Raw genomic sequence first — 13,571 nt, 5'->3', positions numbered from 1 at the left:
AAAACACTGTGCAAAGGGCATGGACCCTCCAGAACTTCCTTCTAGCCTAATTCCACAGGCACCACTTAATTTCTCTAATGCCACCAGGTGAAACCCGCAAATAGAAGTATTTCTGAAGATGAGTACAATTGTCCACACTTCTCTTTCTAAAAGCTATATGTTAGCATCATACTTAATACTAAGGGTCCCATGGTTGTGAGCTTAACTATAAACTGTTTCTGTCTCTGCAGAGATGTCAAAGAGCTGTAACAAGTTACTCTTATAACTTTAGATGGGTTGTTATGCAGCCAGTAAAAATCCCACCCTAAAGGCTATTTAATAGCCTGGAGAAACACATGCCCCAAATCAAACACTTCATGCCATTGGTTTTAGAAATTAATATTTTTAAACTATAAGGTGCTATACTGAAAAGTAATGAGAGGCATTGTAGGATTTCCCTTCACTTGGTTTTATATTCCAAGTTTTTCTACAACAAGTTTATAGCTTTTCTAATTTAAGCTGTACAGTAACTGCTGCTGATAAACTAGGAATTGCACAAATACAAACTTTCAATATGAAAAAGTAAATGTCATTGGTACCTGAGATGTGCTCTGCATAGCAGACTCGGGGAAAAGAAGTGGCCTGTCAGGAATGAAGCCTTGGCGGGTCCCTCCACTGAAGGAGTGGTAGAGCTGTGGTGTGTTCACTGATGTACGTCTAAGCCTGGTGCACAGTGGGGTTATAGAGGGAGGCACATGGAGGGATCACCCTATCTATCTCTTCTTCCTCCTCACTGCTTAGCATTGGGCAGGAAGCACAGCTTTCTGTGCCAGTGGGACTCACATGCCCTCCTTCCTGTGTTCCAGGAGGCACCCCCTACTGTGGCATGACATGTGCAGAACTTTACGAGAAGTTGCCCCAGGGCTACAGGCTGGAGAAGCCCCTGAACTGTGATGATGAAGTGTAAGTCAGGCCTCACTGAGGTTATTTTATCTTTCCCTTTCTCCATGTGACTCTAATGGGGAAGTCATTTGGTACATTAATACACCCACATTGAGATCTTGGATGAAAAGAAAGATTTCTGCTAGTAAGACTACTATGTGATGGGCAATAAGTAACAGTTTTCCCTGCTACTTACCTCTAGGAGAGTTGTTAAGGTACAGGTCTCGACAAGGTTGAAATGAGGAAGGGCAAGGACAGAAGAGTATGAAATACACAAAGTTGTTCAAGAACAAAGGCATGCAGACTTTTTATTCAGGTTGGAGGAGAGATTTCAGAGTCACTCCATTAAGCAGCAACTTGTTCACACTCTTGCTTCTTTTGAGATTATTTTTTACAAAGAAGAACAATTAACATTAGTAAGGCTTCCATTCCAGAACTAGCCAGCAGAAGTCCCTGAGTGACATAATTTCAAGAGTGTTAGGTCATCGGTTGAACAAACAGGTCATTGTTCAGGCTTCTAAGAGAGAAGGAGATGCTAATACTTCCCCTGGTACAAGAGGCATAAATGTAGGTCACTCTGGGCAGACATGGATGGTCAAGGGACTCCAAGAAGATGTGAATAAATTCTGTAAAAACACAGTTAAATGAAAACCCAGGCTATGAAAATGTAATTTTATAAAAAGAGAATCTTTGAAGAAAAGCCAAAATGAAATAAATCCTGAAATGAAAATCTCAGGAATTCAAATAAAAGTTCAGAGGAAAGCCTTGTCAATAGATTGGATCAAGTGGAAAACAGAATAGCAGGTCTTGAAGACAGGGTAGAGAATTGAATCACTTAATCAAAAAACATGTTAAATCTTAAACAAAAACAACTACTGAGGAATAGAGCTCACATAGGACACTGTAAAAAGACCAAATCTACTAAATCATTGGAAGAAGAAACCCAAGTCAAAGGCACAGAAAATATTTTCAACAAAATCAAAGAAGAAAATTCCCCAAATCTAAGAAAAAGATGCCTATCAAGGTGCCAAAGGCATATAGAGCCTCAAATAGGCAGAACTAAAAAGAAAACTCCCCATGTCATATAATAGTCAAAACACTAAGTGCACAGAAAAAAAAGAATATTGAAAGCTGCAAAGGAGAAAGATCCATCCATGTATACAGAAAGGCCCATCAGAATAACAGCTGATATTTCCATGGAGACTATGAAAGCCAGAAAGGCTTGGAATGGTATGTTCTGCAAGTTATGAAAGAGCGCAGTTACCAGCAGAGACTATATCCAAGCAAAACTGTCAGTGAAAATTGAAGGATAAAGGAAAACTTCCATGATAAAAATATCTAAAAATTTTTTGACTAAGCTGTCTCTACAGAGGCTACTAGCAGGGAAGATCAAACACATCCAAGAAGGCACATGGAATAAAAAAATTCCAGAATGTTAAATCAAAAGAGGTATAATAAAACACCACAAAAGCAACAAAATGACAGGAATTAATAAACATTGTTTAATAATAATGATTAATATTTTTAGTATCAATTCCCGTAATAAAAAAACACAGACTACCAGATTCTATTTAAAAACAGGTTCTAGCGCTACTGTGATGGCTCAGATAGTAAAGAAAAGACTCAAACCCAAAGGACAAGAAAACAGACCCATCATTTTGCTGCATTCAAAAAAATCCCTCACTGTCATCAACAATCAGTACCACCTCAGGGTAAAAGGATGACAAAAGCATTTCAAGCAAATGTTAACTAAGAACCAGGAAGGCATAACTATTCTAATATCCAGCAAACTATTCTTAAAGCCAAAATAGTTCTAAGAGAGGGACACTTCATTCTCATTAAAGCAGTGGTTCTCAAGCTTCCTAATGCTATGACCCTCTAATACAGTTCCTCATGTTGTGGTGACCCCTAACCACACAGTTATTTTGTTGCTACTTCATAAGTGTAATTTTGCTACTGTTATGAATCTTGATGTAAATATCTGTGTTTTCTGATGGTCTTAGGCAAGCCCTGTGAAAGGGTTGTTTGACCCCCCCCAAAGGGGTTACAACCTGCAGGTTGAGAATTGACACATTAAAACAATCTACCAAAAGAATGTTACAGTCCTAAACAGATATAAAACAAACAAAAGAAGAGCACCTGAACTCGTAAAAGAAATATGATTAGATCTTAAGACCACTGATGGACCACAACACAGTGACAGTGCGTGATTTCAATACCTGTCATTGATAGACAGGTCATTCAGAAATTCTGAAGACAAAAGACATTGTAAGTTAAAATGGACCCAGTAGATATCTACAGAACACTCCACTCAAACACTAAAGAATACACATTCTTCTCAACAGCCAATAGAACTTTCTGGAAAACCTACCACATATTAGGACATAAAGCAAGTTTCACCAAATACAAGAAAATTGAAATCACATCCTACATTCTATCTGACCACAATGGAATGAAGCTGGATATTAACAGCAATAGAAACAACAGAGAATACACAAATTAAACAACACAATTCTGAATGGTAATTGGGTCAAGGAAGAAATCAAAAAGGAAATTTAAAAAACTTTATAATTGAATGAAAATGAAAACACAACATATCAAAAATCTGTGGGATACAATGAAGGTGGTCAAAAGAGGAAGCTTTATAGCAGTAAGTGCCAACACCAAAAAAGTTTTAGAGATGTCAGATTAATAACTTAACAATGTACCTGAAGGCCTTTTAAAAATAAGAATGAACAACATCTGGAAAGATATAATTAAAATCAGGGCTGAAATCAATAAAATATAAAAGAAAAATGCACCAAGAATCAATGCAAATAAAAAAAACACAAAGAAGCAATGTAATAAAGAGATGGTTCTTTGTAAAGATTATTAAGTTTGACAAACTTTTAGCCAAACTGAGGGGGTGGGAGAGAGGGAGGGAGAGAGAGAGGATCCAAATTAATAAAATTTAGAGATGGAAAGGGAAACATTACAACAGACACTGAGAGAGCCATAAGGACATAGTTTATAAAGTTTACACACACATATTTAAAGTTTACAACTTTCCACCAAACCATAAAATTGAAAAGAAATGAGTGAATTTCTAGACATACACAGACCTTCCAAAGTTAAAACAAGATGAAGTCAATAATTTAGACAGACCTATAACATCCAATGAGACAGAAGGTAGAAAAAGATAGATGGTAGAACAAGAAAAGGATGCTCATTCCCCTTAAGTGGTTCAACTCTTAGCTAGAGCAATTAGACAATTGAAGAAGATAAGGGAGGTATAAATAGAAAAGGAAGAAACCAAAGTATCTTTAGTTCAGATAATGTGGCTTTATACATGTGCTGGATAGTTTAGCTTGTGTTGAGTTGACATAAGTCACTGAGAGGAGGTAAACTAAATTTTAAAAATGCCTCTATAAGATCAGGCTATAGGCAACCCTGTAGGGCATTTTTTTCAAATAGTGATTGATAGGGAGGCCACAGCCCATTGTGAGTAGTCCCATATCTAGTTAGTCCTAGGTTCTATAAGAAAATAGGCTGAACAAGCCATGGGGAACAAGCCAGTAAGCAGCACCCCTCCATGGCCTCTGTACCAGCTCCTGCCTCCAGGATCCTGTCCTCACTACTTTTAATGATGAACTGTTATTTGGAACTGTGAAAGGAATAGACCCTTTCTTCCTCAAGTTGCTTTTGGCCATACTGATCCATTGCAGCAATAGAAGCTATAAGACAATACATAAAAGACCCTAGAGAATACACCAAAAAAACCTCCTACAGTGGAAAATACATTTGAATTTATAGGCACAGGAAAGGACTTTCTAAGCAAGACCCCAGTAATGCAGGCATTAAGATTAACAACAGATAATTGAAACGTCATAGAGCTAAAAATCTTCTGTACAGAAAAGGACACTATCATTTTAGTGAGGAGCCAGCCTAAAGAATGAAAAAAAAAATCTTTATCAGCTACACATCTGACAGAGGAGCTTCTAAAAGATCTAAAGAAATAAGCACCAAGAATACAAACAACTCAATTAAAAACTGGAGCATGGATCCAAACAGAACATTCTCAAAAGATGAAACACAAATGACTGAGAAATATTTTTTTAACAACATCGTTGAACATCAACATTTTTTTATCAATATCATTGGACATCAGGAAAATGAAAATAAAAGTTACTATGAGATTTCATCTTATTATAGTCATAGTGTTTTTGATCTTAGCCAAATGATGACAAATGCTGGTGTGGATATGGGCAAAGCAGGGCACTTATTCACTGCTGGTAGGAGTGAAAACTGGGACAGCCACTACAGAAATCAGTTTGAAGGTTACTAAGAGAGCTAAACATTGATATACCTCATGATCCAGCTATACCACATTTGGTATATAACCTAAAGACTTTATATCCTGCTATAGAGATACTTGCTCATTCATGTTCATTGCTGCTCTATTCACATACATTGGAAACAGCATATAGATTTCCATAAACTGATCAATTTATAATAAAAATGTACATTTATACAATGGAATATTAACCAGCTGTAAAGAAAAATGAAGTCATGAAAATTCCCATTAAATGGATATAACTGAAAACAATCATTCTGAGTGAGGTAACCCAAACCCAGAAAGGCAAATGTCCCATGTTTTCTCTCATTTGTGGCTATTAGCTTTGAGTATTTAGATATGTGTTTTTCATTTGGAGTACCCACAGAGGTCAGAAAATTAGCTAGGAGGTGTGGGGGGATGAAGGCTTCAAGAGAGGGAAGATAAAACTTTCAAGAGAAAGAAGATAGGACACAGATATAAAGGGGGACTCGGAATAATGGAATTGGAAAAGTTAAATGGGGTGGAGGATAGGAGGGCAGGAATACAGGCAGGAAAACTAATACTAAAGACCCTCTAAAAAGTCATATGAAAAACTACTAGTATAGAAGTTTCCTAAAGTATAAACATAGACATATATACAAAGTGTTTAAATGGAGTCACCCTAAAATGCCAGTGAGGTCCCATAAACACCCCAAACAATACAGGCTATAGCCATTGTGCTTGGTTACCCTTCAGGACTTGATGAATACCATATTCCTGAAGATATTAGATAATTTAGTCATGGAACACAGGGAAATCAAGCTGGTATTGACCTACAAGCTTTATCCCTAACAGCTAGCTTTCATAGTGATGAAATATGCTATGTACACTGCAAGAAAAGCAGTCACCAATCTTATCCATCTGTGGGCCCTGCAAGCTACAACAATAACTAGTCCACAAGACATGCCCACTGGTGCAAGAGTGGCATGAATGTCATAGTCGTAACCAACCACCTTATGCTTAGATTCAAGGCCCACTCCATAAGATGGAGCCCGCATGTAAAACCATTACTGGGGGAAAGACCTGTGGCTAGACAGCTCATAGGCCCTAGGAGAGAACTTACTACTATTACTCTGCTAAAGGAACATGGTATTAAACCAGCTCCTAATAACTCATTGTTAAACCCATTGATTAGTGCATCTCTCAAACATCATTAGAGAAGTTTCTTTTTTTCTCCCAGTAGGTGGTGATTAACACAGAGACCCACAACTGGTCAAGGTTCAAAGAATAAGACTATGGAGTGCTCAGTCCTAAATGAGATATTTATATCATGCCCTCTCCTCCTAAGTCTTGGGGACCATTACGGAAAAGTGGGCAAAAGATTCTAAGAACCAGAGGTAGTGGATGACTACAAAAAAGCAGTTATTTTGGACACAACAAGGCCATTGCATATGAACTCACAGCAGTTGTGACAGTATGTATAAGACTAGTAAAGGCTCAAGCTTGACAAAATGCCAGCATTGAGGGCAGAGGTGGTCATGAAGGTCCACGTCGAGCTGAAGAGCTGTTGATAATAGATAGCTTCCAGGAGAGGTAGAGTTTTCTTTCAGGGTATGACTCCTGGTAAGTTGAACACACTCCAGTGAATGGACATACACCCAAGAGAAAATAGGCAGCAATCATTGCCTTGGTGGATTTAAAAGAAAATAAGGACACTAAGTTGGGTAGGTATGGAATGGGGAATAGATCTTGGAGGAGCTGAAGGGGTGAGTATGATAAAAATACAATATATGAAATTCTGAAAAGAATTAATTCAAGTATACATATTTAAACATGCATATATAATTATATTTAACTATATTACACATAACTATATAATATATTCATTGTATAATCATATAATTATATTATATATTCATATTTAATTATACATGTATGTATTATTTCTCATTGTTCTGAAGGCTGAGACATTCAAGATCAAAATGCCAGCAGAGTTGGTGTCTGGTGTCTGTGAACTCTTTCCTGGTTCCTAGAATGGCTGTCAATAATTTGTCCATTGTACCTAGTAAAGATGCCACTTGCTTTTGGCAGGACTTCTAAAAGTCCTGCCTCTGGGAGGTACATATTGGCATTTCATAATAGAAAGGTAGTATTCCAAAAGCAGTGCTGCTTCAGACAGGTAATTCAGTTCCTTCTGCATGGCTACAATAGCTGAGGTCAAGGGCCTGAAAGACTGGCAGCTGGCCTCTACTATATCCACAGATGAAGAAAGGGGAAACGGGTTTGGAGGAAGAGAGGAAGACACCGTGGAAATGTCCTAGGTAGAGTACATGTATCTTATGCCTCACAGCGTCATCACCATGCAGCCCCCAGTGACTAATTTTCTTTTTTTCCCTGCCCCATGCTAAGGCATAGCCAGGCCTGAAGCACAGTCAGAGTTAATCTTATCTTTTCACTCTTTGTGTTCAAAGGTATGATCTCATGAGACAGTGCTGGAGGGAGAAGCCTTATGAGAGACCATCATTTGCCCAGATACTGGTGTCCTTAAACAGGATGTTAGAAGAACGAAAGGTGAGCACAGTTTGATGCAGAGGCTCTTTCCCTGGAATTTGTGATATGCCCGAGGTGATCATTAAAAAGTCATTGAAACAACTCAACAAGCTATTCTAAGAATAGCCTTAGGTATTACACCATAACAGACATGCTCCCTAATTTTGAGGAGATAGAATTTAGGGGGAAATAAGATTTCTCTGTAAGATATAGTCACTCACACATACACTAAAATACAACCTGCAAATAGTCTATTAGAGCTGGAAGGAATCTCATTCATGTAGTCTGGCCCTTTAATTTTTTCGATGCAGAAATGAAGAGGTTAAGTGACTTGGCCAAGAATAAAAAGACAACGAAGTCTGGCCTATAGTTTACTGTTTGGAGGGTAAGAAAGTCTATTGAAGCATTTAAAAAGGTAATTGCCTGTACCATTTTAGGGGTCCACAGGCAAATCTAAGTCAGCAGGTGAGGTGAAGAATAAATATAGTCAGTGGAAAAGGAGCCTACACCAGCTGACCTTTCCAGGAGAGGTCAATAAGATACTAACGATGCTCAGAAACTAAGGCTAGAGGGAGCAGGGAATCTTATTTAGAAGCCACAGGATGCATTTTAGAAAAAAAAATCATCAAATACACAGAGGGATTGAGAACAGAAGGTGTCCCCCCACCGGCTATGAAAGATAAACCAAAGTCAGGGCACTGGTCTACCTGCCCCGGCAGAGGCAGAAGCGGTGCAGCATGGACCTGATCCTCTCCTGTTCTTTCAGACGTATGTGAATACCACACTTTATGAGAAGTTTACCTATGCGGGGATCGACTGCTCTGCTGAAGAAGCAGCCTAGAGCGGAGCTCTTCATCTTCAAGTGCCGTTTGCCCTTCCCTGGCACGAGAGCGCCTTGATACTGTCATGACCCTCTGCCAGGAGATGTGATATAGAAGTGTACATATCGTGCTGTGTGTTTGGGACCCTCAGTGGAAAGCCTGTGTGGATCTGTAGTGTGTTCTGACTCTAACATGACTGTATATACTGCTCGGAGGAAGAATGTGCTGAGATCAGGATGCCTGTTTGTGCTTTCATATAATATATTTTTCTAAAAACACGGATTGCACAAGAAGGTATGAGTGCAAATACTGTAATGCAGGGTTTGTTATTGTCCTAGGTGTTTTTGATATTTACCTTTATAATTGAATGCTATAAAAATGTTTTGCTGTGTACACATAAAATACTGTTAAAAAGTCTAACAATTCCCTTGACAGCCCAGAAAGAAAAGCGAGGGGAATTTATGAATTATATCAGAATGTGGGTTACTACCCAAGAGGCTGAAAAGTGGGTCTCTCAATTTTACCCCTCACCTACAGAAGCCAGCTCACTTGGTCATGTGACAGTTTGTCCTGTGTTTTTACACACACGTCGTTCCAAAATGTTAACATCTAAAAGCTTTCTTAGGAGACTAAGAACCTTTAGAGAGATATAAGTAAGGTCAATAAACAAATCGGTGGGACGTTACTTTTAATCTCTTTAGTAATCTGTTGTATATTCTAAGAAGTAAAACTAGGAATTTAGGAGTGATGTGTGGCATTTGTGACATGGAGTTACTATCCCCACATGTATCGCACACTGTCGTATCCCTACATGTATTGCACATTGTAAAGGTCTGTAGTTTTGATCATTTGTGAATTTACTGTTGGTGCAGTAGCCACCAACTGCATTGGTTCCTCTTGTAGGTGAATAAATGTCTCATCCACCCACATCCTGTCCAGTAGTGTATCTCATAGGAATTGGAAGTATGTTTTTAGAAGATGTCTTAAGAGTCATGGAGTTAGTGAGTGTATGACCCAGGGCAGCAGTGCAAAGCCCACAAGGCCAGTAAGCTCTACACCTCTACCTCTTAGGTCATTGTCTTGCCTTAGGGGAGTAGACATCCAATTGTTTCACATTGCTATATTTTTATTTCCACCTTCCTACCCTTTTTTTTTTGTTTTGTTTTTTGTCTTTTTTTTTTTTTTTTTTTTTTTTTTTGAGACAGGGTTTCTCTGTGTAATAGCCTTGGCTGTCCTGGAACTCACTCTGTAGACCAGGCTGGCCACGAACTCACAGAGATCTGCCTGCCTCTGCCTTCCAAGTGCTGGGATTAAAGGCATGCACCACCACTGCCTGGCCTTCCTACCTTCTGGATCTCAGAAATGAACAGGCTACTCACTGTATCCCAAATACATCTGTTTTCAAACAGCATATTCAAAGCATGGGAGCAAGGCTGCCATCAGCATATTGTTTACTTAGCTAAATGGAAACTTGAATTTAAAAAAATGTGAGAACACCAAGATGGTGAAGTAGGTGCTCAGCCTTCATCCCTCTACAGAAACACAAACACAGACAGCTGCTGATGAACCAAAAGGAGGCCAGAGAAGAATCAAGGACACATTAAAGAACCTGCAGCAGCATAATGGAGAAAAGCCCAGCATATCCCCATGAAGAGCATTTCAGATCACTGGCATGGACAGAAGATACAATTCATAGCAGCCATGTGGCAGGAACCACTCTAGACCCCAGCAACCAATTCTGTGTAAAATACCAGCATGTCTTGCCACCAAGAGAAAGGAAGAAAGAAAGGAGAGCAGGCAACTGATTGATTTTTTTTTAGCACTGTAGAGAAAGGTACTCTTAACTCTCTCAACCCTAGACCTTCACCTGCTTTCCGGGCAAACCAGATACATAAAGTCTGCAAAAGGTGTCTCTTCCACTAAATGATGACATCATAAGCAATAAGAAACATGAAAAAAACAAGGAAACAAAACATTAATAAAGGAACACAATTTCCTTGTAGCTCATTACAAAGAAATATATGTATTCCCTAGCAGAGAATTCAAAATGATACTTTAAGGAATATCTTCAAATTTTGAGAAAACATGGAAAAACAATGCAAAATTGGAAAGCAGAAATGTAGGATTTAAACATATACATATATGTGTCTCACTCTGGAATCAAAATATACAATGAATGAACTGTGAATTCAAAGAGAGGACACCACCAGCAGAATAGTTTCATCGGAAGGAGTCTGATTTTAAAATACATTATTTAAAAATATACAATCAGAAGTCAAGAGAATGAAAAGAAACTAAGGAAACGTCAGGGTCTTCCCTCTCATCCTGCACCCCCTGGGGACACCACAGATCCTCCTGGGCCTTCCTCTATCACCTCTTCCAGCTGGAGCAGCTGCCAACAGTGAGAGGAACTAAATTTGGGACCAGCCCGTCACTGAAGCCTGGGAATCGGAAGGCAATCTTCATTTTCCTTCCCTCTCCTTCCTGTCCTCCAATTCCAACTTCCCAGCCTGATCCCCAGCTCTGTAGCAGACCACCTGCAGGGGCTTGCCCCCCCCCCCCCCCCATCTCTGCCTCCACTCCCTGGGGACTCCACCAACCTTCCTGGCAGACTTAGCTTTCCTGCTTCCTGTGGATCCATTCATCCCCTCCCCCTTCTACCTCATCCTCATCCCTTCATGTCAGCCCCCAATAACTACAAGTACATTCTACCCAGGACGCCCAGTGGCCAAACCTAGGAGAGACTGAGAAGTACTCCTGACCAGGCAACCCACAGCCACCAAACATTCCTAAGATCCAGAGATGGCAACAGAAACCAAGGAATGGAGCACCCACTCAACAAAGACAAGACCTAGAATTGCAATCACCCCAGATCAGGATGCCTAGACACCAGAATAAAAACACAATTAAAAACAATCAGACCCGTTGGCGGAGGTGTGCGTTAGCCAGCTCTGAAGTTGTGAGTGTGGGAGAGCTGTCCCCACTATTCTCTGTCATATGATGATATGATATGACTCGGGGAGAGATGCTTCGAAGCCCTTACCCCTCGCCCCTCACCACTTGTGACAGACAAAGAAGATGACCCTCCTCCTCACCAGCTGCAGCATTCAGGAAAGTGGACCCTGTTGGCAGAGGCCCAGGTGAGTTGGCCCCCGAGGCTGTGAGAGTGAGCTAGCTGGCCACGCCTCCCTCATCTGCCATTGTTGGTAAGGACAAGGGAAACAAGCCCTCCTCTGTAGTCCTTGCCACCTGTGGAGGGCAAGGGAGCTGACCCTCCTCCTTACCAGCTACAGCACTCGGGAAAGTAGACCCTGCCCCTCGCCTGGGCAGCACAATAGAGCTGACCCTATTGATGGGGGTGCAGGTGAACCCGCCTGAGAACATGAGCATGAGAGATCTGGCCCCGCCCCTCATCTGCCATATGGTGGTGTGGGCAGGGAAGAAATGCTTTCCCAGGCCCTGCCCCTGGCCACCTGTGGCGGGTGGGAGAGCTGGCCCTGAAGTCACAAGAGTGGGAGAGCTGTTCCTGCCCCTCATCACTCAGGAGAGTGGCCCCTACACTTTGCCTGGGCAATACATTAGAGCTGGCCCTGAAGGTGTAGGTGTGGGAGAGCTGAACCTGAGGGTCTGAAAGCAGGAAAAAAAAGAACAAGTAACACATAAAAGCAGACCCGTTAGAATTACACCTGACTTCTCAATGGAGGCTCTAAAAGCTGGAAGGGCCTGGACACACATTCTAGAAACTCTAAGAGCACAGATGCCAGCCCAGACTACTATATGCAACAATACTTTGAATCATAATTGATGGAAAAAGAAAAACATTTCATAATATAAAGCCAAATTTAAGCAGCGTCTATCTACCAGTCAAGCTCTGAAGAAGGCATTGGAAGGAAAACTTGAATCTGAAGAGGTTAACCACACCTAAGACAACACAAGGAATGAATAATCCCGGGACTAGCACATCAAAAGGTCCAGGAGGTGGGAAGACCCACACTACAACAAAATAACAGGAATCAACAGACATTGCTCATCAATGATTCTCAACATCAATGGTCTCAATTTCCAAGTAAAAGGAGACTAACAAAATAAATTCTAAAACAGGATCCATCCTTCTGCTACATCCAGGAAATACACCTTAACATCAAGGATAGACATCATCTCAGGGTTAAAAGATGGAAAAAGAGAGTCTAAGCAAATGGACCAAGGACACAAACCAATGTAGCCATTTTCATATCTGAAAAAAATGACTTCAAACCAAAACTAATCAAAAGAGATAGGGAAGGATACTACATGCTCAAAGGGAAAAAAAATCCACAAAAAAGATACTGCAATTCTAAACTCTTATGCACCAACACAAGGGTACCCAAATTCATAAAAGAAACGTTACCACAGCTGAAATAACATTTACCCTCATACAATGGTAGTGGTGACTTCAATACCCCACTCTTGCCAAGAGACAGTTGTCATCCTGACAAAAAACTAAACAGAGAAATGATGGAGATAAATGACATTAAAAAACAAACGAACTAACAAATAGACCTAGCCTATAATTACAGAACATTTCACCCAACCACAAAAGAATACAACTTCTTCCCAGCAGCTCATAGAACTTTCTCCACAATTTACCACATACTCAGATACAAAACAAGTCTCAACAGATACAAGAGAATTAAAATAACACCCTATGTTCTATCTGACCACCATGGACTAAAGCTCGATATAAAATAAAACAGAAAGTTTACAAACTCATGGAAACTGAACAACTCACTACTGAGTGAAAAACGGGTCAAAACAGAAATTAAGAAATAAAACCTTTTTAGAATTGAATGAAAATGGAAGTACAACATATCCAAACTGTGGGACACAAGGAAGGTGGTTTTAGGAGGCAATTTGATACTACTAAGTGCCTAAATACAATTCAAGAGCTCTTGTATTGGTAACATAACAGCACACACCTGAAAGGTCTAGAACAAAGAGAAAAAATA

At 40.0% G+C, this 13,571-nt stretch overlaps 1 protein-coding gene across 3 annotated transcripts in view; it reads left to right on the top strand.

The window, feature by feature from the left end:
- Tek (TEK receptor tyrosine kinase) overlaps positions 1-9,515 on the top strand; it is a 120,071-nt gene extending 110,556 nt beyond the window's left edge. For all 3 annotated transcript variants that reach the window (XM_052717682.1, XM_052717681.1, XM_052717684.1), the window contains exons 21-23: positions 846-942; positions 7,687-7,786; positions 8,532-9,515. In XM_052717682.1, coding sequence (XP_052573642.1) covers positions 846-942; positions 7,687-7,786; positions 8,532-8,606 — 272 coding nt within the window. In that variant the 3' untranslated portion in view covers positions 8,607-9,515. The remainder of the gene's footprint in view (positions 1-845; positions 943-7,686; positions 7,787-8,531) is intronic.
- The last annotated feature ends 4,056 nt before the right edge of the window (positions 9,516-13,571 follow it).

This window comes from Peromyscus californicus, unplaced genomic scaffold, assembly GCF_007827085.1.
Source record: "Peromyscus californicus insignis strain IS unplaced genomic scaffold, ASM782708v3 Scaffold_5__1_contigs__length_169319896, whole genome shotgun sequence".
NCBI classification, from domain to species: Eukaryota; Metazoa; Chordata; class Mammalia; order Rodentia; family Cricetidae; genus Peromyscus; species Peromyscus californicus.
This window is presented reverse-complemented; position numbering and strand designations above follow the sequence as displayed.